General features: G+C 35.7%; 1 protein-coding gene across 2 annotated transcripts; it reads right to left on the reverse strand.

Annotated features, from left to right (window-relative positions):
* Window positions 1-5,340: 5,340 nt before the first annotated feature.
* On the reverse strand, window positions 5,341-14,076 carry LOC137410092 (kinesin-like protein KIF21B). Of its 2 annotated transcripts, none has more exons than XM_068095673.1 (7): window positions 13,548-14,076; window positions 11,991-12,099; window positions 11,727-11,907; window positions 9,915-10,079; window positions 7,742-8,042; window positions 6,977-7,176; window positions 5,341-6,034 (listed from the first exon to the last, which is right to left on the reverse strand). In XM_068095673.1, exons 1-7 carry the CDS (start codon window positions 13,626-13,628, stop codon window positions 5,980-5,982), a joined length of 1,092 nt encoding a protein of 363 aa, XP_067951774.1. In that variant the 5' UTR covers window positions 13,629-14,076; the 3' UTR covers window positions 5,341-5,979. The 2 variants fall into 2 exon arrangements, with proteins under 2 accessions (XP_067951774.1, XP_067951775.1); XM_068095674.1 differs by lacking the exon at window positions 13,548-14,076 and adding an exon at window positions 13,451-13,515.
* Window positions 14,077-25,979: the final 11,903 nt, after the last annotated feature.

The raw sequence follows: 25,979 nt of genomic DNA on the forward strand, positions 1-25,979 counted from the left end.
GTCAGACGTTTGTAATATTCTCACAATAAGCTAATTAGCTCAATTGGAGCATTTCTAGCATGTTTGGTTGAAATTGGAAATTTACACTTTTTCACTTTTGTCAGACGTTTGTAAAATTCTTACAGTAAGCTTAGTTCCGCAATTGGAGCATTTCTAGCATGTTTGGTTGAAATTGGAAATTTACATTTTTCAGTTTTGTCAGACGTTTGTAATATTCTCACAATAAGCTAATTAGCTCAATTGGAGCATTTCTAGCATGTTTGGTTTAAATTGGAAATTTACATTTTTCACTTTTGTCAGACAATTGCAATATTCTTTCAATAAGCTAATTAGCTCAATTGGAGCATTTTTGAGCATTGGAGCAAATTAAAAAATATGATACAGCCTAACGGACTCAGCCACTCTAATTTTTGGCGCAATTACAATGATTTTTCAGCAACTACATTAAAGTTTTGTATGTAGCCCACAACATTGAATGGTAGAAAGGGAGCTATGAGTCCATGAGCCCTCTACATTAAAAACTAAATATAAACATAAACTTGACTAAACCAGTTTGTTGTTCCTCCATACATAAGGTACATAAGGCTACATAAGGGTACATAAGGCTACATAAGGGAAAGTCATCACTTTATTACTAGCGTGCTAGTTTGCTAATAGCGTTCATCAATTGAGTCACTTTTTATTATAGGTATACCATTATTTTAATGCTTCAAAACAATATTAATATAATAAAACAATTATATCAGGTTGAACATAGACTGGAATAGATGGTGATATGGTTGGATTTTAATGCCTATGTAATTTTATTTTATCATCCATTTCACCAATGTTGTCATTTGATTCAAATTCAGTTGTGGAGTGTGTGCACCTTTGTTTTAGGATTTGTGAAAATCACTCTAGGTCAGTCAGAGACTTGTGATCATCAATAGGCTTGTGCTCCAGACTTATCACTTTATGTATTTTGATGCCCCTTTTATCATAAACTAGCACAGCGCTAATTCCGATGATGTGCAGGAAAATATCCAAACAAAATTAATATATATTAATTATAATAAATGAAATAATTGCGGCTTAGCAGCATTATGCATTTCATGTGCACAACAAGAGAACAGACAATCTAAAAGAGCAAACAGTCATCTAGGAGTATGCACAAGGGCATGCAAGAAGGGCTGCAAAGATTGCTTCCTACCAATAAGTGAGTGAGAAGTCTTGGTGTAATAAATAATCCAAATTAGGGTTAAGTAAAGGTAGCCTTGCAGTGCAATAAAACTAAATAACGCATCATGCATGATATACTTTCTTGATATTTCTATTATACCTATACAACATATCCATAAACATGCATAACTGCCACAGAAAACAATGTTTCTGTGCAACTGGTTCCAACAACATTCTCCACACTCGAAAAAAGATGAAATTAACAGCAAGTTTTCTTATTACTATTCTTAATCGCTGCTGTTATAATTTCTCCGCAAAACCAATATTTGGTACAAAAAAAATTTCTCAAGAATTTAGGACAGCTTGTAACATTTCTTTTGCAGTAACTGCATTTATATCGATAGCATTGACTACGGTTTTGAACCTCTGTCTGTATAAAACAGTCTAAAATGCATCTGAGGTGTTATTTAAGACTGGCTTCAAATATTTTCGCGAGCATGATCAGTCCCTCCTTTCTCTGTGGCCGTACCAATATCTTTTGAGAAATCTCCCCTCTGCGTAGAGGCCTTCGCATAAACAAGATTGTCGATAGTTGCTTATTCAATGTGTGAACATGTAGTAAACAGCGTCGAGAAACTGTCTGAGCTTCTTAGTAGAATAAATATTTCAATAACCAGATTGTTGCAATGTTAAAAAGATAACCTACGAAACGAGTCGTGAAAATCCGTCCATTTTACGATTCAAAGCTGCACGAATGCATAACGACAGTAGTGCGAGCATAAGACGTTTGCAAAGTTGGTACATTTGTCAATGGGCTTACTGCAACTATAATAGTTTATAGTACAACTATCATGAACTATCTTGCGTTAATAAATTTGGTATTTAATACGCATTTGCGATGGTATTACAAAGTCAGAGAAAAGAACAAGTGAGGTATATCTAATAAAATGCAACATCAAACCTGAAAACTATCTATGAAGTTGGTTTTGTAACCAAAGTCTATCATATTTAGCTGTTGTAAGAGTGGCAACATCAATTATAGCAGTTATAATTGTTCTTTTTTATCAAACCATGAACTATATCAACAGGAAATTAACTTATAATCTAGTATGGCAGAGCGCTTCGTGTTTTAGTTCTCAAAGCATCACAGACGGCTAATAGTTCGTACTGAAACTGGAGCGAACCGCCATGCCGAGCTTATCTTTAGCTTCCTTCGAACGCTCGGAGACTATTGAATGAAAGTCTTGCTCGACTAGCTAATCGTGGGTCTAAAAATGAGAAAGGCGACAACTTTTAACGAATTTATGAATAATTATTGCTTTTGAGTGTAAATGTATTACAAGATGAAGTCGGAGGCTCTTTTTATTGACATTGGCGGTGATGCTGCTTTACGATGCGTTAAAATAACTAGGAATTGATTCGTTTGAATTTTTTTGTAAGAAAAAATAACAATTGAAAAGTTAGAAAGTAATTACAAATTATATATCTTTGTAAATTTTTCTTACATTAGTTCAACCAATGATATACAGCCCCACAGGCTGTATATCATTGGTTCAACATATGTACATTGGAATCAAGCTTAAAAAACAAAATATCTGAATATGCTCTGGTGTTTGTTGATTAAAATTTAGCATTGAGGTAGATTATTTAATAGAATCTAGCATGAGCAAAATTCTGGCTAAAGCATGGATGATTTCAAGTTACCATGTAAAAGTAAAACTAATCATAGAAATAGCCGTTTGTCTATTAACCAAAATGCATTTCACTCTAGCAAAGCAAGCAGTTTTTGTTGCTTCTTTCAGCGTATTCTTGAAAGCAAGACTCTTTATATACTGATGATATACCAATGACATATGCCCCCTAGCCTGGGCATGGCTCTTGTGGGGGATTGGGAGAGAGGGGGTAGCCTGGGCATGGATCTCTCCCAATCCCCACAAGAGCCATGCCCAGGCTACCCTCCATATCTATGGGGAGTGGTTATATATCATTGCTGATACACATTATTTTCTAAGTGGCTGAAAGCTCTGAAATCTTAGTCAGTTGTGGCTAGATTATACTTTATCAGTAGGCCTAAATATTACATATTTGCAGACAAAGTGACTCAAATACAAATATACTAGAGCTTTTGAGGATCTTGTATCTTACGTGAATTCAGTAAAGATTTGACTTATTGCATATCATCTCAAAATTTATCTTGCAGTATGGAAATTTTTTATTTTGCTGTCAATAGCAAATTAGACAGAAGCTCTTGAAAGGGTATGATATTTTCAACCTATCTCTGAAATTACCTTAATACATTAGATGACCCATAGAAAACTGAGTGATGTCGGAGTGTGAAATTTTAATGCCATTACTTTGGCATTAAAATAATACTTACCATTATTTTTAGAAGAAGGTGAAAGACAGTTTTGCAAAATACTAATGAGGAAGCAGATTACTTTAAACGGAGCAGTGGAGCTCAACACTAAATTAGTGAAGTGTGAGTGGTTATAGGTGTGAAGTATCTCTGCGTATTCTGTAAAATGGAACGTGAGATACTTTCCAAACAGTGCACATTTTACATATAGTCTTGGCTCATGTTCTGATCACTAAGTGTGTAAAAACTCACTAGAGTGTTTTTGTAGGGAGTGAATGCTCTCGACACAGCGAGAAAACTCTCCTGTTAAATATACATAACATTGATCTAATTCAACATGCCTGCATTGTGAAGCGTGCAAACGTCTGGCTCATTGCTTTATGCCATACTTCCAAACGATACCTGGGTGGTATGGTTTGCTAAAGAAATATGTTTTTACCCTAACAGCCTTACAAGGTAATGATTTTTATCGTCACGGTCACACCTATGGCAGTTATTTCGGAGCTCAAGATGTAAATGTAAAAGCTGAAATTAGTAAAATAAAGTTGAGATTAATATTATACAAACAAGATGTCACTTTAACCACATTTACATGTTTAAAAAATTAAGCATCTTCAATAAGTTTATTTTTTGAATAAGATTATTTGATAAAAAAATTAAAGATTTAAGTTAGTAAAGAGTCTTCCAGGTGTAGTAATTGGATTCCTGTTCATAGATAGAAATGATGTCTTCCAGGTGTAGTAATTGGATTTCTGTTCATAGATAGAAATGATGTTCAAAACGCACCTGGCATTGAAAGATATTTCTTACATTATCAAATCAAAACTACCTTATTTGGTGATGCAAGAGTACAAGTTTAGTTGCAGTTTGTTTCAAGTGTATTATTAACGTTAGTTAGCAAATGCAAACTGGCACCTGCGACTGGTATTATTTCAATGATAGTTCTTAAAACTCGCTCAAAATTCATGACTCAGTCGCAATGCGAAATCAGAAAGTGGAGTCAGTTATTTGGTATCACTAAATAAATGCCAAGTAAATTGTTTGTTTATTAATATTTAAAATGTTTAGTTACAAAAGCCTTTGGAAAGCGTTGACTGCTGCTAACAGCTTGATAATGGCGTTCCCTTAATAATAACCTTTAACTCAAAGTTCTTTAGATGAGAAGTCATTGAGAAACATATTAGTTTTCTCAAACTGACCAACTGGAAAAAAAGGGAATACTATAACATGCTCCACCCACACAGTACCAACTCATTATCAATGTTTAACTGTAGAGTAAGTAAGCAAGTATCACAGAGGGCTTCAAAGACCACATGGTAGACTACATTATGAGGTTTTTTATTACTTCGCAATACTACCTTCAGAACTGTTATCTTGCATTACTACCTTCATAACTGTTACTTTGCAATACTACCTTCATAACTGTTACTTTACAATGCTACCTTCATAACTGTTACATTGCAATGCTACCTTCATCACTGTTACTTCGCAATACTACCATCATAACTGTTACTTTGCAATACTACCTTCAGAACTGTTACTTTGCAATGCTACCTTCAGAACTGTTACTTTGCCTTTAAAAGTATCATTTTGATGTGTTTCCTTCCTTAAGGTGAATTATCATATCTATAAATGCATGCTTTTATTGGACCGAGGATGCAAACGCATGCAGCTCAACAATGAAACACTCAACTATTGATGTTATTGTATAGTTTTAATAAAATTAGACTAGCTGTGAGCCAATGTTGTTATGATAAACATATGTAGGTACCTTACAAAATTAGAGCAAAGTAAAAGGATTCGTGTTGATACATAAGACAGCTCCATTACTCTTAAAGTTAGTTTATTTTTGAGATAATTTCAACGAACAAGATTGAATACAATAAAGCCTATTGCACCAAAAATAAATGCGCATTTCGAAAATCTACGGCCAGTTAAAACAGACAAAGTGTTTAAAAGGTTAAAATAAATATCGACGAGAAGAGAAGAATAATTGCATCGATGGATATGATGTAACATCATGATAATCTTTGACACGAAAGAGTTTATAGTCGGATGTGTCCTAGGAATATAGACACATGCAAAGTACATGGGTCAAACAATTTGAACATTGATTTAAAAAAGGAATGTATAAGATAATTTTCCTGCATAGTCATCAACCGCAGGAACGACAACGATGACCAACAAGTATTTATATATGAAAAAGGCTGTTACTTGCTGTAAAAGATATGTGATGAACACTGGTGTAAATTGGAACTGCTTGCATAAAATTTCAGGATATGTTAGATTAAATATTTTAAAGACCTAAGTTTTACTTGCAGTTTGATACAATTCGTCAGCCTGAGTTCAAGTTGTAGTTGGACGATTTTAGATTATAAGTTGATGTATTTTTGTTCATCAACAAAAATAGCTACATAAATACAGACAAAAAATATGAGAATATGGAGAATGAATCTGTGCTTTGGCTATGAACTGTATAGTTTATGTGGGTCCATCCACCAGATCCTTATCGTGCAATCACTGAAAGAGCATGAACCATGTCTGTTATACATGCTAAATCGTGGCGCATGAAAAGTTCTTGGACAAAGAACAAGATATGTTGGTACAACCAACCAAAGTTATCAACTTCTCCAATTGGCATATTTACACAATTCACACAATGATGCTATTGAATAACTATAAAAGAAACTGTCAGCCCAATATATTGCATTTATTTAAGATTTTGTTTGACGTATCAACAACGTTGGATGCTTAAGGGGTTCTAGTCGCGTTAAAAATATCAATCGGTTTTGCTCCCAATTGACAAAGTAGCATCGCAATCATTTGACCGCTATACAATTTGTAAAACGTCACTTTTGAGGCATCTGTATTGCCACACCGATCGACTAGGTAAGTAGTCACACAGTCAGTACAAAAATCATTAGTATTGCTTAAGCGAACGGTTCTCAGTAAATCAGGCAGCAAGACGCTATGCGACTACTTGTGCTTACTCATGATTTATCATTAAAAATGGGTAAAAAATTTTGTGATTATACTCGAATGCATACAGTAATCAGTGAATTAATTGGATTTAAGGAAAAGCCAGTAAATCTATACTATTTGGCTAATTGGCCAAGTGTCTCATTAGAACACATGGGTGACAGACGTAACATTAAATTTACAATAAGCTTACATAATTTGTATATTGAACAATTACCTACCTCTGGTGACAGTAAGTACTATATACTAGTTAGTAGATATAGTGAACAGTTACCTACCTCTGGTGACAGTAAGTACTATATACTAGCTAGTAGATATAGTGAACAATTACCTACCTTTGGTGACGGTAAGTACTATTTACTAGCTAGTAGATATACTGAAAAGTATCCTGCCTCTAATGGCAGTAAGTACGATATACTAGCTAGTAGATATATTGAACAATTACCTACCTCTAGTGACAGTAAGTACTATATACTACTTTACCTAGAGGCAGTAAAGAGATTGCTGCGGTTGGTAGCCATAGAGTTGACGGCTAATGAATGAGCACGCACTTCATTTAGCTGCTGGCAAGTCTCGTTTGACCGAATCTTCACAGTGCCAGAGCGACAGCAGCTTAGCAATATGTCATTATCTGGTAGCATGCACATGTCGGTGATCCAGTCCTTATGGGCGCCATTAACTGACTGAAAACAATGCAAGTTGAGGAATGAGGAACCAGGAGTTTGTTTGAAATTGACATTCAACTTAAGCGGAAAGGAGCGGCGTGAACTGCATTAAAGATGGTAAAGATTAAACACTGGCAAATCAACTTGTCCCTTTTGAATGAGTCAACAATGCAATCCTGCAATATGAAACTTTTAATCATAAACGAGTCTCTGTATTGTAACAAACCTACAAGACATTTGCAAATATTGGTGAGAGACACAGCATAATGTCTTGCGTATGACAGGTTGATCTGGTGAGACTGAACCAGATGGGCTCAACAATGCAGCAATGACTAGGTCTGACATATTTTATATTGACTCTGATCTCTAGGCCATCAAGTAGGATCACAATTGGATTGAGTGATTACCAGGAAAACCGATATACTGATATCAATCATTCACTCCATCTCAAATATTACTTCTAATAAAAAATATTTATTACAAAGTGGTGATCTTGATTGGTGACCATTACCGGAAATAACTATCACCTTTATTTTGCTATTAAATAGAGCAACACCTAGTATTGTAAAAACACCAATTTTACCTGTGGTTGAGAAGAGGGTTCACTGAGGTTCCATTTTTTGATACGCATATCCCGAGAACCACTAAAAAGGATGTCCTGACGATGCGCGAGACATTGAACACCATCATAGTGAGGAGGGTCCATAGTAAATTTGGCCTGAATTGGATAATTTGAAGTTTGTTCATTGGAAATATCAAATCCCTTAATTAGATGATCCTTGGAGCCAGTTAAGAGTTGTTCTTTCCTTCTTGAGTCGTTGTATAAACTAAGGCAAATAATCGGTGCTTGGTGGCCGCTAGCAACCTTTCCGACTGCCGATAGCCTGTAAGCGTACAATATTTTACAGATCACCAGCCTTGACAGTTTAAATGAATATAGCAATTAGTCATCAAAAAGGTGCAGAAGCTAAATTGCTAGATTTAGTTGTAAGTGCTGTTAACAATATATATATGGTTAAATGATGTTGTGCATGCAAGCGGACAACCAATGAAAAATAACTGTCAGTTACAAAATGCCACACAGGGTAGATCAAATACACATTAGGAGTGACCCTTGGACTTATACAAAGAAAGAAGATTACGGTTGTGCGCATAAACCACTGATAGAAGAAAGGTTATAGCTGTGTACATAAACCACCTATAGATGAATGGTTATAGATGTGTACATAAACCACCTATGGAAGGTTATAGTTGTGTACATAAATCACCTATAGAAGAGAGTTACAACTGTGGTGGATTTTCTAAGATTCATACACCAACCTCTAATAATAGTAAGTACTATATACTAGCTAGTAGATATATGGATAAGTATCCTACCTCTAATGGCAGAAAGTACAATATACTAGCTTGTAGATATATGGAGAAGTACACTACTTCTAATGGCAGTAAGTACTATATACTAGCTAGTAGATATATGGAAAAATATCCTACCTCTAATGACAGTAAGTACAATATACTAGCTAGTAAATATATCGAGAAGTATCCTACCTCTAATGACAGTAAGTACAATATACTAGCTAGTAGATATATCGAGAAGTATCCTACCTCTAATGACAGTAAGTACAATATACTAGCTAGTAGATATATCGAGAAGTATCCCACCTCTAATGACAGTAAGTACAATATACTAGCTAGTAGATATATCGAGAAGTATCCCACCTCTAATGACAGTAAGTACAATATACTAGCTAGTAGATATATCGAGAAGTACCCCACCTCTAATGACAGTAAGTACAATATACTAGCTAGTAGATATATCGAGAAGTATCCCACCTCTAATGACAGTAAGTACAATATACTAGCTAGTAGATATATCGAGAAGTATCCCACCTCTAATGACAGTAAGTACAATATACTAGCTAGTAGATATATCGAGAAGTATCCCACCTCTAATGACAGTAAGTACAATATACTAGCTAGTAGATATATCGAGAAGTATCCCACCTTGGATGTGGTATAAAAACCTTTTCATATTTTTTATTATTTTACCTATCTATAATTTTGCTTGTTACATTTGCATTAGACCCTTGCCATACGAAATAAATTTGTTCCGGTGTTGGCATCGTAACATAAAAATGTCGTATAGAGGGGTGTAGAAGCCCATCATGATTATTTAATACAAACACCCCTTGGTGAAAATCATCAAACTTTTATATTTTCGTACTGACAGATTGATCTGGTGAGACTGAACCAGATAGGCCCAACAATGCAGCAATGACTAGGTCTGACGTATTTTATAACGACTCTGATCTCCAGGCCATCAAGTGGGATCACGATTGGATTGAGTAATTACCAGGAAAAACTGATATACTGAAATTGATCATTCACTCCATCTCAAATTTTATGTGATGAACAACACTAAAAATTAATGAGAAAATATTATGTTAACCTTGGTAACTACAGTTACTATTACTAATATTTTTAAAGTGCTTTTAACAGAAATAGCTGTCAATGAGAGTGTGTGCCTCAAAATTCTCTAATTTTCGTAATCTTCAATTTTTTTTAACTGGAAAATTCTCAAACTATAATATACACAAATATTTACAAGGAAATTGAAGACAAGCCGGCATCCAAACTAAATCCATCATTATCAGAGGGATTCTTAGCAACAACATTACATTTATGGACAACATACAAACTAACAAATGTAGATTTTTATTCTAGGGATCGTAACTGAAAAAAACGCATCAACTTACGTATTGAGGTCCCAGAGCTGAACGGTGGTTCCAGTAGTTGTGTATAGTTTATGACCATCTCTGCTGACTTGGATATCAAACATCTGCTGCTCTCCCTGTTGGAGAATGGCCTGACTGCTCGACGCTGGCTCCACAGGGATACTGTCATGCACCAGACCAGAGGAACTGCAACATAAGATATAAAACCTCACATTGTGTCCATCTCTGTTGGCACAGTATTCACTATAATAGGAACTAACCGTTATGATAGGAACTAACGGTTATGATAGGAACTAACCGTTATGATAGAAACTAACCGTTTTGATAGGAACTAACCGTAAGAATAGGAACTAACCGTTACGATAGGAACTAACCGTTACGATAGGAACTAACCGTTACGATGGGAACTAACCGTTACGATAGGAACTAACCGTTACGATAGGAACTAACCGTTACGATTGGAACTAACCTTTACGATGGGAACTAACCGTTACGATAGGAACTAACAGTTATTATAGGAACTACCCATTACGATAGGAACTAACCGTAAGGATAAGAACTAACCGTTATGATAGAAACTAACCATTACGATAGGAACTAACCGTTATGATGAAAACTAACAGTTATTATAGGAACTAACCGTTATGATAGGAACTAACCGTAAGGATAAGAACTAACCGTTACGATAGGAACTAACCATTACGATAAGAACTAACCGTTACGATAGGAACTAACCATTACGATAGCAACTAAACGTTATGATAGGAACTAACCGTAACGATAGGAACTAACCGTTATGATAGGCACTAACCGTAAGGATAGGAACTAACCGTAAGGATAGGAATTAACCGTTTTGATAGAAACTAACCGTAAGGATAGGAACTAACCGTTATCATAAGAACTAACCGCAAGGATAGGAACTAACCGTTACGATAGGAACTAACCGTTACGATAGGAACTAACCGTTATGATAGGAACTAACGGTTATGATAGGAACTAACCGTTTTGATAGGAACTAACCGTAAGAATAGGAACTAACCGTTACGATAGGAACTAACCGTTACGATGGGAACTAACCGTTACGATAGGAACTAACCGTTACGATAGGAACTAACCGTTACGATTGGAACTAACAGTTATTATAGGAACTACCCATTATGATAGGAACTAACCGTAAGGATAAGAACTAACCGTTATGATAGAAACTAACCATTACGATAGGAACTAACCGTTATGATAAGAACTAACCGTAACGATAGGAACTAACCGTTATGATAGGCACTAACCGTAAGGATAGGAACTAACCGTAAGGATAGGAATTAACCGTTTTGACAGGAACTAACCGTAAGGATAGGAACTAACCGTTATCATAAGAACTAACCGCAAGGATAGGAACTAACCGTTACGATAGGAACTAACCGTTATGATAGGAACTAACGGTTATGATAGGAACTAACCGTTTTGATAGGAACTAACCGAAAGAATAGGAACTAACCGTTACGATAGGAACTAACCGTTACGATGGGAACTAACCGTTACAATAGGAACTAACCGTTACGATAGCAACTAACCGTTACGATTGGAACTAACCGTTATGATAGGAACTAACCTTTACGATAGGAACTAACCGTTACGATAGGAACTAACAGTTATTATAGGAACTACCCATTACGATAGGAACTAACTGTTATGATAGGAACTAACCGTTATGATAGGAACTAACTGTAATATCTTATGTTGGACAGTTTGACTGTATGTGTGGTAGAGAAGGTAACAAGTAGCCATATAAATGTAATTGCATCTGAAAGCAAGTATGAGTCGAGCTAGGCTTACCTGAGCACTGTTATACATTTAGCTCCAGCTCGGATGTCCCACATTTTGACAAATGAATTGGAGACAGTGTAGACAAGCCGGTTGACCTCGCAATATCGAACTTTGGAGACATAGTTAGGGTGGTCACCAAGACACAAAACTTCTGAACCAATTGACATGTTCCACACTTTGCACGTCAAGTCTGCGAGACAAAAGGAAACGCAGGTCAATTATGAGGTATTAGAATATGTTAGTGCGTTAGATTAGAGTCAACTTGACACTTACCTTTACTGCCAGAAACCAAAAGATTGTCGGCGGCACATATAGATAGTACAGCCTTTGTGTGACCAACTGCCTTATTTACACATATGAGACTCTGGTTGGAGCTTGTCACCTGCAAGAGACCCACCCAAATGAAAACATGTAAATTTAAGTAACAATGTTGCTGAGCTTCTAGTAACAACATCGCTATTACAATTTGATAAGGTTACACATACATAGCTCTTAGACAGAAACCAATCATACCTCCTATAAATGATCTACTGCAGGTATAAAGATGACTCGAAAATATCTTCACCCCAATGTTCTATTAGTGAAATTTTTTACGTCAATCGTTTTAAAGGCTTATGGGGAATAAAAATTATGCTTTCAACATATAATTATTTTACTTGCATATCGTGTAGTTAGTCTAATGCTAATTTAATGCTCTCTAGCCATTTTAATATATCAAAGAGTGCATCGCTTAGCCTAGAAAAACTAACATTAAAATCATAACGATTCCTAAAATTATTATTTTCTTGTAAAGAAGAGGTGCTGCAGTCCGTGGTTTGGTGTGCTACTAGAACACCAAAGGCAAAAAGTGGGGCTAGTTGGAAGAGTAGCGATTTGCCAACTCATAGCAATCAAAATAGAGGCTCATGAAGCAACGCGCTACAATAGGAGTACTTTGGAGCAGCATCACTCAATATTATCGTCATAAATAAACCTCTCCAAGTCGTTATACAATGGGACTACTATGGACTACGAATGCCTATTGTTTGCTCATCTGGCTCATCACTCGTGTTGTTTGAAAAGCAAACATTTGTAAGCACTTGCTTAGTTACAAGTTACTCCTAGGATGCCATGGCTAGTATCACCTCTCTAGTCAAGATACACAAGGTCATAAGGTCAATTGCCCAACTAGTTGCCTAGATTGTGTATAGATTGTGTGTAGACAAGTGTACCAGACACATGATGTAGCGAGGTTGTTTACAATACATTGTCGCATGGTAAAAATCATAGACTACAGAAAACGTATTGTAGGGCCATTCAAAAGGTTTACGCATTGGGCTTTTATCTAAGAGCTGATAACGCCAAAATTGAGTTGGCCCCTTCAAGGCAGTGAAACGCATCTGTTATAACAAACCACTCTGCGATTTGGTGCGCACTCTTTGTTAATTCTTGCTATTTGAGACTAACAACACTAATTCTAGCCTGAGTTTCTAATTTCTAAGAGATGCAATATTCCTATTTAGTCCAACGTGAGCCGAATAGTATATCTTTAGGGGAATGGCATTAGGGCAACTGTTTGTTCAGTCTGAGACTTTTTGCAGCAGTACTCAGTAAGCAATGCTCTAGAAACACGCGACTGTTCATCATCGTGATTATGAAATGTTTTTTCCATGCTCAGTTAATATTTGTTTTTGAATGATTTTAATGATGTTGGAGGTATCACAGTAAGTTAGTATTAGGCTGTATAGACTCACATACATGCAAATCCAGCTCATAATTTGTTAGTCAACACATGAAGACAATTACGTAAGTAGTTCAACGGGTTAAACTTGAAAACTTGGGCCTCATTACTTTGTCACAGCTGCTGACGGTGCCAAAGCTCTGCGCCTTTTTATTTTGTGTGCCGCCAGTTTGTGTGTTGGTGAGCCTCATGAATACATTAGTACTGTCAGAGTCCTGGAGTGGCTGGCGTCTCCTGCTCAGCGATGGCGAGGATGGGGGTGTCAACAGCACGTCTTTTATTTCAGAAGTGGTCAACTGTGATTTATCTCTGCTGAAATTAAAATAGCAGAATAAAATTCAGCCTGCAGAGCAAGAGAATCATTATAGCTCATAGTGCAAAATGGAATATTTAAATTTGGAGAGACACTTTCATGAACTTTTTTATACTAAAATTTAAGGCTATACCAGTTACAGAATTGTCACCCTTTTATTAACACACTTCTTTGTTTAAGTGAAATCTCTCCTGACAGCTCTGCCAGGTCTTCTTGAAGATGGTCAGACTCTACAAGAATTAGAAATGATAAAAACCAGCTGATTATATCAAGTCCTGATGAGCATATGAAGGTTTTAGCAATGCTTTCGACCAGTATTCATATGGGTAGAATAGCACCAGTGTATATACGTATATGGGTAGAATAGTTACCAGTGTATATACGTATATGGGTAGAATAGTACCGGTATCTATACGTATATGGGTAGAATTGTACCGGTATCTATATGGGTGCTATTCTACCTAGTATAGATACTGGGTAGAATAGTATCTATATGGGTAATCTTGGCCTTGACCTTTAAACGGTTGCATCAACCAAGGGTGATCAACTGATCAAGGCGGCAAAAGAAATTAACTGAAAGCAGCTGTCATATATGTTATAGCAGTTGTTATATATGTTATAGCAGTTGTTATATATGTTATAGCAGTTGTTATATATGTTATAGCAGCTGTTATATATGTTATAGTAGCTGTTATATATGATATAGCAGCTGTTATATATGTCAAAATATGATGCTAGTAAGCGATCAATGAAAGTAATCTAGACTTGCACACTACGCTTACTGCTTCTAGCGAGCTGCTCTTCCTTGTGTTAGTCTAGCAAAACATTATCGAATTAATTGTTACATGATATACCTTACCCGCCTTGGCTTATTATGGCATAGACTTATTATGGCAATAACTCACTTAACAAGTTGTATACCATTACTGTTAACAAACTGTAGATTTCACCTTAGTTGGTGGTCTTTAATACTTCTGAAAAACTCAGACTTTGCCCCCAAGTGAACAATAGTCTAGAGACACCTCATTTAATACTCTAACATAGAATTCAATTCTTTTTTAAAAATTACAGATAAATAATTTATAGATAGGCTAACTTTCAATATTATTTGCGTTCAACAAAGTTTACATAAGTTGGTCAAGCACAATGTTCAAATACTATTTGACGAAGAAAAATGTAACTAGCAGTTGTGACAGAGCTAAAACATAAGTTAATCATGTAAAATGTATCAAATAGTTTGTAGCTCTGAAAGTTTCAAGTTAATTACAAAAGATACATGAACGCTACGTTTTTTGCGGCGTTAAGAAGAAAAGCAACAAATGACAGCCACTGACTTACATTTAAAAAATGTGTCAAAATGTGTAAGAGTTGAGGCTGTTGTGGCTAGACACACAAAATAACACGTCACATTGACAAATAAATGGACGAGTGCGAATTAGCCTTTACCAGGCGAAGGCCATGACATTCTTGTTAGATTTTTTATTATCATTAGTTGTTATTATTAGCGTTTTTAAAGAAATTTTGTTGTGTAAATTTTACTGTTGGTTTTGAGAGAGAATAAATTGATTGGTTAAAAAAGGTCAGACTTTACCGAATCCAGCTAGTTTTTTTCTGCCTTAACAAAACAACAACTTAAAAGCATTCTATATAAAACATGTAATATAATTATTAGGTTAACAAAACTGTGTTTTGCCAAATAAACAACGACATTGATTCAAATTGTCTTTGTAATTTATTCAAATATCCATTCGCATCTTACTGACACTTAACAATGATTGAACAATGCGTGCAGAGTTATTGAAATTAATAATAAATGCCTGTTCAATAAATCAATAAAGGTCAGTATTACCTGAGGTATTGAAGAAATGGAATTGTTATCCATTTCAGTAGGAAGTGTTTGCACAGAACTATCACCACTAGTGCCACAGCTATACCGTTCTAGATCTCTGCAGGCAGAAAAAGTAGGTCAAGGCCGGTCATACGGAGCAAGTTAAGGCCTGTCATACAGAGTAAGTTAAGGCCTGTCATACAGGGTAAGTTAAGGGCTGTCATACAGAGTAAGTTAAAGCCTGTCATACGGAGCAAGTTAAGGGCTGTCATACAGAGTGAGTTAAGGCCTGTCATACAGAGTAAGTTAAGGCCTGTCATACAGAGTAAGTTAAGGGCTGTCATACAGAGTAAGTTAAAGCCTGTCATACGGAGCAAGTTAAGGCCTTTCATATGGAGTAAGTTAAGGCCTGTCATACAGAGTAAGTTAAAGCCTGTCATACGGAGTAAGTTAAGGCCTGCCATACGGAGCAAGTTAAGGGCTGTCATACAGAGTAAGTTAAAGCCTGTCATACAGAGTAAGTTAAAGCCTGTCATACAGAGTAAGTTAAGGCCGGTCATACAGAGTGAGTTAAGGCCTGTCATACAGAGTGAGTTAAGGCCTGTCATACAGAGTGAGTTAAGGCCTGTCATACAGAGAGCTAAAAGCTACTAAAACTGATAGTAGCTATTTACTATAAATACTATTTACTGTGTATGTGAACTTGTAGCTGTCATAGATAGATTTGCTGGAGCTCACCCTATAAAATTTTACTTGCATTCACAAACATGAATTAATGCAATGTCCGTAGTCATGTATTTTAATAATCATTTTATTGCACTGGTGCTTTAAAAAAATTTCGAAAAAGATTAAATGTCCAGTAAACTGATGCAAATAGAAACAATCACATTAACCTTAACACAAGAGAAGATCTTAACACAAGAGAAGGTACCACAGCTTATAACTACAGGTAGATCTTAACACAAGAGAAGGTGAACCACAGCTTATAACTACAGGTAGATTTTAACACAAGAGAAGGTAACACAGCTTATAACTACAGGTAGATCTTAACACAAGAGAAGGTACCACAGCTTATAACTACAGGTAGACCTTAACACAAGAGAAGGTAACACAGCTTATAACTACAACCATCTGCAAGACATTTCACATTCTCTTTGATAATCCTTAACACTATGGTAGTAAACGTAGAGTGTTTAGAATATTTGGCCGGCTTACATTCTTGTTGCGACTGTATAGTTATCCCGGAATCCTGCAAAACCTGGTCTAAAAGCTAATCCCGTAACCTAGAATCCATCTGCATTTTATCGTAGCGAGCAGTCAACTCCTTGAATTGAGATTCTTTCTGAGTACAAGCAAAGCCCTGAGTGAGAGCGAGTGAGAGAAGGTGCTCCAACAGATAGTTGCTTTCATCAACAGAGGAGACATCCAAAGCTTTTGTCAAACTAGTCTCATCCTAACAAGTAAGGTAGTATGTGTAATGAGCACATTTTGTAATATGGTTCAGAGACATCATTACAAGCAATATAACAACCAGTTCTTCGAGTTGCGTTGTGATTGCAAAAGCAATGACCAAATTTGATGCTCAAACCAAAGAGCTATCGCAATATGTAAATGTAACTTGTTTTGTCGTAATATAAACTGATAAAAACTAATGAAAAAGGACTCAAGAAAAAAACAGCAGGGGTTCATTCTATAAGAATATATAACATGTTAACTGTTTCTTGAATCTATGAGAAGAATTTGAGCCATAATAAAATTATTGATATAGGAATAAAAGTGTCATTTCTTCTAGTGAATAACGACAGGTTAAAAGATTATCTTGGCTTATAATAATATTTTATATGAGAGACAAGATAGATATGAAAGGGCATGCAAGTCGTACGATGAGGTTTAGAGGTTGTTAGAGGGGTAGCGTTTTAAACATAACATGAACTGCTTCTAGTGAATTATTGAGAAAATGTTTCCAGTCGATAGGAGATGAACTCATTGTGGATGTCAAATAAAGGTGAAAGATTATAGATTCTGAATTAACAAAATCAAATGTTGCTGCATGACTGTAGAAGATAACTTTACTGATTTACATGCGCTTACGTAAATTCGAGTATAGCCATCTATGGGAACGGGCCGATAAATGGGAATTGTTAGCTAAGCCCGCTGTAACATTAAAAAGGATAAATAAAGCAATGAATAATTACTAAACATACAACACACTGATGAAATATATTAGGTAAATGCTTAGACAGGAAGCAATGCGAGATTACTAAATGCTTAGACAGGAAGCAATGCAAGGTTAGTAAATGCTTAGACAGGAAGCAATGCGAGATTACTAAATGCTTAGACAGGAAGCAATGCGAGGTTAGTAAATGCTTAGACAGGAAGCAATGCAAGGTTAGTAAATGCTTAGACAGAAAGCAATGTGAGATTAGTAAATGCTTAGACAGGAAGCAATGCGAGGTTAGTAAATGCTTAGACAGAAAGCAATGTGAGATTAGTAAATGCTTAGACAGGAAGCAATGCGAGGTTAGTAAATGCTTAGACAGAAAGCAATGCGAGATTAGTAAATGCTTAGACAGGAAGCAATGCAAGGTTAGTAAATGCTTAGACAGGAAGCAATGCGAGGTTAGTAAATGCTTAGACAGGAAGCAATGCGAGGTTAGTAAATGCTTAGACAGGAAGCAATGCGAGGTTAGTAAATGCTTAGACAAGAAGTAATGCGAGGTTAGTAAATGCTTAGACAGGAAGCAATGCGAGGTTAGTAAATGCTTAGACAGGAAGCAATGCGAGGTTAGTAAATGCTTAGACAGGAAACAATGCAAAGTTAGTAAATGCTAGCAGTAGCCACTACAAGCCTAAGCAGACGCATAGCAAAAGCAAATGAACAAACCTTCGCCTCCTCTTCCATCTGCATGATATTGTTTTGGCACTCAGACACGTTACTCTGAATGTATGTCATATTGGTGCTCATCGTCTCCAGCTGATCTTCTAGGTTCATGGCGACAGTCGTCTGCAAATGAATAGGAGTTACACAACGACTACCTTAAGCGTGGTTCTCATATATGCCGCAAAGCACCGGCAACAGCACCGCAGGCTATGGCGGTGAAATGTGAGCCTACACGCCGGGTACCGCCGAGTACCACCGGTAGTTGCCGGCAGTTAACACAAGAGTTTAGCGCTGTTCAAATTTCGCAAATAGCCGCAAGCAAAACCTTCCTGAAATGCACTGTACAGGTAAAGGTCACCATTATCAAAATGGCGTGGCGAGCGAACATTTTATGTGAAGCTGCGATTATGTTTAGCAATGCAGCTTTAGATGTAAACAGAAGCTGCCGATCCTAACGTCGCAAGCGTTTTGCTGCGCAAGTTACCGCCGGAGTCTCGCAATCGATATGGAAACCAGACTTTAGCAGCTATGAAGATGAGTTGAACATATCATCAACAAAATTTCAGCGCAATATAGTGTAACCGTGACATTACTGATTACTCTATGCAATGTAATGATTATGCCAGCAATTATCAAATAAGAGTCTGTAGAGAGTTTTCTGTTCAACAGAACAGAAAACATTAGAGAAACACAAGGAATAAGGCATTGGCTATTTACGCTGGCAAAATTATTATTTGCAAAGACACCACACACCCCTGATGGCTGTGTAGTAATAGAAGAAACTGATGTATTTGTGATTGGTTAAAAGTGTTGATCCCTGATTAACATAATCATGACACCAATTCGTTCATTTTCACAGTAAACCGATTTTTTTTTAAAGTTGCTTTGAACTAGTGACAACGATGACCAACAAGTATTTATATATGAAAAAGGCTGTTACTTGCTGTAAAAGATATGTGATGAACACTGGTGTAAATTGGAACTGCTTGCAGAAAGTTTCAGGATATGTTAGATTAAATATTTTAAAGACCTAAGTTTTACTTGCAGTTTGATACAATTCATCAGCCTGAGTTCAAGTTGTAGTTGGACGATTTTAGATTATAAGTTGATGGATCTTTTTTTTAAGAAAACACAAGTGTAAATAGCTGTACAAACATTAGTGCAATGATAAACTATGGTTTACCCATATCTACTACATATATATATATATATATATATATATATATATATATAGTGTTAATACAATCATGTTCCAATAAGGGTAATGACAACATCCAATAGATGTTTTGATCTTTACTTGACCTAGGTTGATACTTGTAAAACATAACTAGTTATTCAGTAGTCTCGATCTGTGTAGTCGCAGCAGATGTTTATGCCATATGTCAGCTAAGAAATTTGCCCATTTTAAGAGCCTAAGAGTAATGACTATACATGTGTCCGACCTCATTTCTCCTAATGGCAGTGTCCAGCCTTTTACTGTACGCATCTATCTTCTTGCTGAGCTGTTCTCGCTTGTTAATGTGAAGATCCATCTCAGCTTCCATGTTGGCAATTGTCTGTTTCCGCACAACAACGGATGTAATGTACCGCTCAAGCTTGTCCCACTTGCTTTTCGCCACCTGAGTTAGAGTAATCGAGTAAAACGTAGTGTCCATTAGCACAGAGGACAAGACAACATAATATGTGTATATATAAGAAACATGCCATACACAAAAAAAATACTCTTCCAATTTAAGTGGCAGATTATTTTATATTACTTTAGGTTTAGCTGTAATCAGTAGAAAAAGTCACTAGTAAGTTGAGATTATAACAACAGGCTGTGAGAAACTTTGATATAAGAGGTGACATGAGATAACATGAGGTGCCATGAGATAACATGAGGTGACATGAGATAACATGAGGTGCCGTGAGATAACATGAGGTGACATGAGATAACATGAGATAACATGTGCTAGACGTATCAACAAAAGGCAAATAGTAAATCGCCGTCTGAGCAACAAGCAGTTATCTACTCTGCAATTGCTCATTTAACATTGTCTAGTTTTATCTCAGCTATAAGTTACGACCCAGTTAGTGCTATGGCCCAGCTATAAGTTGTTCTTCAGTAACTAACATTCGCTACCAGAATACTGTCCAGAAATGAAAATCATTCTGAAGCAAATTTGGCAGATTGATTGGGACAAAGAGGTTAAAAAAGACGATGCAAACAGTTACCTTGGGAGAGAAGAGAAGAGCTGCTGACTTGTGCCTAGAAGCAGAAGATGATGAAGTCTTGCCAGATGAATTTTCATGGGAGAGGTTTGCCCTATTTTTGGCCATCACCCTGGAAGAGGCGGACGAGTCTCTTTGTCTTTTCCTCAACTGACTGACCTCTTCGTGCTTGCGCTGGCAACACAATACGCTGACTTATGCAAACGCTAGGATAAAATAAAAATGATTTATATGTCAAGGATACATGAAATGTCGATGGCTATCCCAAGCCACCTACTTTTTACGACAGAATTAATTAAAACATCAGTAGACTGTTATATTCGTCCTGTAATTAATGAAGGCACTCTTTGAAAACTTAGAGACCAACATTTGAGTGTTGTTAAAGACCAACCTTGAGTATGGCATCTTTCTGTCTGTTTTGCAACTACAACATGCGCACCTGATTGTCTTGTTGCCGCTTCTCTTTTTTCAGCTGTAGCAGCTCCTTATTCTTTTGTTGGTCACTAATCTTATTCTTCTCTGATTCCGTCTTCATTTGTGCCATCAGTCGCACCTGCAATAGCATCACCATAGTTGTCGAGATCTCCGAAACCAAGATCATGTGGTGGTGCAATAGTCAACACAACACATTACGAAGATCCCAAAAAACTCATACGCCAAACAATTATTTCCCATTCAAACTTTTCCCTGACTAACACAGATATAAATATAGTAGTGATGTCTCTCTGTGTAGGATTAAGTAAGACATAAATAAATATAGTGGTGATATCTCTTTGTGTAGGATTAACTAGCACATATAAATATAGTGGTGATATCTCTGTGTAGGATTAACTAGCACATATAAATATAGTGGTGATATCTCTGTGTAGGATTGACTAACACATATAAATATAGTGGTGATATCTCTCTGTGTAGGATTAACTAATACATATAAATATAGTGGTGATATCTCTGTGTAGGATTAACTAGCACATATAAATATAGTGGTGATATCTCTCTGTGTAGGATTAACTAACACATATAAATATAGTGGTGATATCTCTGTGTAGGATTAACTAGCACATATAAATATAGTGGTGATATCTCTGTGTAGGATTAACTAGCACATATAAATATAGTGTTGATATCTCTGTGTAGGATTGACTAACACATATAAATATAGTGGTGATATCTCTCTGTGTAGGATTAACTAACACATATAAATATAGTGGTGATATCTCTCTGTGTAGGATTAACTAATACATATAAATATAGTGGTGATATCTCTGTGTAGGATTAACTAGCACATATAAATATAGTGGTGATATCTCTCTGTGTAGGATTAACTAACACATATAAATATAGTGGTGATATCTCTGTGTAGGATTAACTAGCACATATAAATATAGTGGTGATGTCTCTCTGTGTAGGATTAACTAGCACATATAAATATAGTGGTGATATCTCTCTGTGTAGGATTAACTAACACATATAAATATAGTGGTGATATCTCTGTGTAGGATTAACTAACACATATAAATATAGTAGTGATATCTGTGTGTAGGATTAACTAACACAGATATAAATATAGTGGTGATATCTCTGTGTGTAGGATTTACTAGCACATATATAAATATAGTGGTGATGTCTATCTGTGTAGGATTAACTAACACATATAAATATAGTGGTGATATCTCTGTGTAGGATTAACTAGCACATAAAAATATAGTGGTGATATCTCTCTGTGTAGGATTAACTAACACATATAAATATAGTGGTGATATCTCTGTGTAGGATTAACTAGCACATATAAATATAGTGGTGATATCTCTCTGTGTAGGATTAACTAACACATATAAATATAGTGGTGATATCTGTGTGTAGGATTAACTAACACAGATATAAATATAGTGGTGATATCTCTGTGTGTAGGATTAACTAGCACATATAAATATAGTGGTGATATCTCTGTGTAGGATTAACTAGCACATATAAATATAGTGGTGATATCTCTGTGTAGGATTGACTAACACATATAAATATAGTGGTGATATCTCTCTGTGTAGGATTAACTAATACATATAAATATAGTGGTGATATCTCTGTGTAGGATTAACTAGCACATATAAATATAGTGGTGATATCTCTCTGTGTAGGATTAACTAACACATATAAATATAGTGGTGATATCTCTGTGTAGGATTAACTAGCACATATAAATATAGTGGTGATATCTCTGTGTAGGATTAACTAGCACATATAAATATAGTGTTGATATCTCTGTGTAGGATTGACTAACACATATAAATATAGTGGTGATATCTCTCTGTGTAGGATTAACTAACACATATAAATATAGTGGTGATATCTCTCTGTGTAGGATTAACTAATACATATAAATATAGTGGTGATATCTCTGTGTAGGATTAACTAGCACATATAAATATAGTGGTGATGTCTCTCTGTGTAGGATTAACTAGCACATATAAATATAGTGGTGATATCTCTCTGTGTAGGATTAACTAACACATATAAATATAGTGGTGATATCTCTGTGTAGGATTAACTAACACATATAAATATAGTAGTGATATCTGTGTGTAGGATTAACTAACACAGATATAAATATAGTGGTGATATCTCTGTGTGTAGGATTTACTAGCACATATATAAATATAGTGGTGATGTCTATCTGTGTAGGATTAACTAACACATATAAATATAGTGGTGATATCTCTGTGTAGGATTAACTAGCACATAAAAATATAGTGGTGATATCTCTCTGTGTAGGATTAACTAACACATATAAATATAGTGGTGATATCTCTGTGTAGGATTAACTAGCACATATAAATATAGTGGTGATATCTCTCTGTGTAGGATTAACTAACACATATAAATATAGTGGTGATATCTCTGTGTAGGATTAACTAACACATATAAATATAGTGGTGATATCTCTGTGTAGGATTAACTAGCACATATAAATATAGTGGTGATATCTCTCTGTGTAGGATTAACTAACACATATAAATATAGTGGTGATATCTGTGTGTAGGATTAACTAACACAGATATAAATATAGTGGTGATATCTTTGTGTGTAGGATTAACTAACACATATAAATATAGTGGTGATATCTCTTTGTGTAGGATTAACTAACACAGGTATAAATATAGCGGTGATTTCTCTCTTTGTAGGATTAACTAACACATATAAATATAGTGGTGATATCTCTGTGTAGGATTAACTAGCACATATAAATATAGTGGTGATATCTCTCTGTGTAGGATTTACTAGCACATATATAAATATAGTGGTGATGTCTCTCTGTGTAGGATTAACTAACACATATAAATATAGTGGTGATATCTCTGTGTAGGATTAACTAACACATTAAAATATAGTGGTGATATCTCTGTGTAGGATTAACTAGCACATATAAATATAGTGGTGATATCTCTCTGTGTAGGATTAACTAACACATATAAATATAGTGGTGATATCTGTGTGTAGGATTAACTAACACAGATATAAATATAGTGGTGATATCTCTGTGTGTAGGATTAACTAACACATATAAATATAGTGGTGATATCTCTTTGTGTAGGATTAACTAACACAGGTATAAATATAGCGGTGATTTCTCTCTTTGTAGGATTAACTAACACAGCTTTTGTATCGGTCAGCAAGCCTACCTTTATCTTCTTCATCTCATTCAGTTCAGTACTAAGGTCCCTGATGCGCCGGTCGTAGACAACTTGGTTCTTCATCATTTTGGCGTGCTCCTTTTTGGCAGTATTTACCTTATTGAGCTCCTGTTGCATGGTATCCAGCCGTTTCTCAAACTCCATTTTAACTTTGCGCACCTGCTCCTCCGACTGCTGCTTCTTGCTGCCTGAAAACAGAACTCACATAACAGTTTATTTCATTTGTATTTGCTATCCTGGTAACTGCTGTCCGGTTACGAATTAGCTGGTTGCAAAGCTAGCTACACGTTAAGATTATCAAACTCATACCAATTACTATCTAAATGACAGATTATTACACCGAAGCCATAGCACTGTATGGACTGAACTTTATAACTTGTTAAGAGCTAGCTGATTAACTATTAACAGCTGATCTAACATATACTAGCTATAACAGCTGATCTAACATATACTAGCTATAACAGGAGGTTACCTAAGCTGCTCAGGACCTGGTTTCGTTCTCGTTCAACAGCCATTATTTGGTCCTGCAAGTTGCGCATTTTATCCTCGTAATGCTGACGAATTGTTTGCAGTTGTCGCTGGCTCCTTTCGAGTTCTTCAATCATTCTTTGTTTAAGTGAAATCTCTCCTGACAGCTCTGCCAGGTCTTCTTGAAGATGGTCAGACTCTACAAGAATTAGAAATGATAAAAACCAGCTGATTATATCAAGTCCTGATGAGCATATGAAGGTTTTAGCAATGCTTTCGACCAGTATTCATATGGGTAGAATAGCACCAGTGTATATACGTATATTGGTAGAATAGTTACCAGTGTATATACGTATATGGGTAGAATAGTACCGGTATCTATACGTATATGGGTAGAATTGTACCGGTATCTATATGGGTGCTATTCTACCTAGTATATATACTGGGTAGAATAGTATCTATATGGGTAATCTTGGCCTTGACCTTTAAACGGTTGCATCAACCAAGGGTGATCAACTGATCAAGGCGGCAAAAGAAATTAACTGAAAGCAGCTGTCATATATGTTATAGCAGTTGTTATATATGTTATAGCAGTTGTTATGTTATAGCAGTTGTTATATATGTTATAGCAGCTGTTATATATGTTATAGTAGCTGTTATATATGATATAGCAGCTGTTATATATGTCAAAATATGATGCTAGTAAGCGATCAATGAAAGTAATCTAGACTTGCACACTACGCTTACTGCTTCTAGCGAGCTGCTCTTCCTTGTGTTAGTCTAGCAAAACATTATCGAATTAATTGTTACATGATATACCTTACCCGCCTTAGCTTATTATGGCATAGACTTATTTTGGCAATAACTCACTTAACAAGTTGTATACCATTACTGTTAACAAACTGTAGATTTCACCTTAGTTGGTGGTCTTTAATACTTCTGAAAAACTCAGATTTTGCCCCCAAGTGAACAATAGTCTAGAGACACCTCATTTAATACTCTAACATAGAATTCAATTCTTTTTTAAAAATTACAGATAAATAATTTATAGATAGGCTAACTTTCAATATTATTTGCGTTCAACAAAGTTTACATAAGTTGGTAAAGCACAATGTTCAAATACTATTTGACGAAGAAAAATGTAACTAGCAG

Source organism: Watersipora subatra, unplaced genomic scaffold, assembly GCF_963576615.1.
Source record: "Watersipora subatra unplaced genomic scaffold, tzWatSuba1.1 SCAFFOLD_194, whole genome shotgun sequence".
In the NCBI taxonomy this organism is placed as follows: Eukaryota; Metazoa; Bryozoa; class Gymnolaemata; order Cheilostomatida; family Watersiporidae; genus Watersipora; species Watersipora subatra.

Coding starts and splice junctions, on each gene's coding strand:
- LOC137410092 (XM_068095673.1), bottom strand. CDS start 13,628: ATGAGGCTCACCAACACACAAACTGGCGGCACACAAAATAAAAAGGCG. Junction 11,908..11,990: donor TTTGGTTTCTGGCAGTAAAG/GTAAGTGTCAAG, acceptor TTTGTCTCGCAG/ACTTGACGTGCAAAGTGTGG. Junction 10,080..11,726: donor AAATGTATAACAGTGCTCAG/GTAAGCCTAGCT, acceptor CTTATGTTGCAG/TTCCTCTGGTCTGGTGCATG.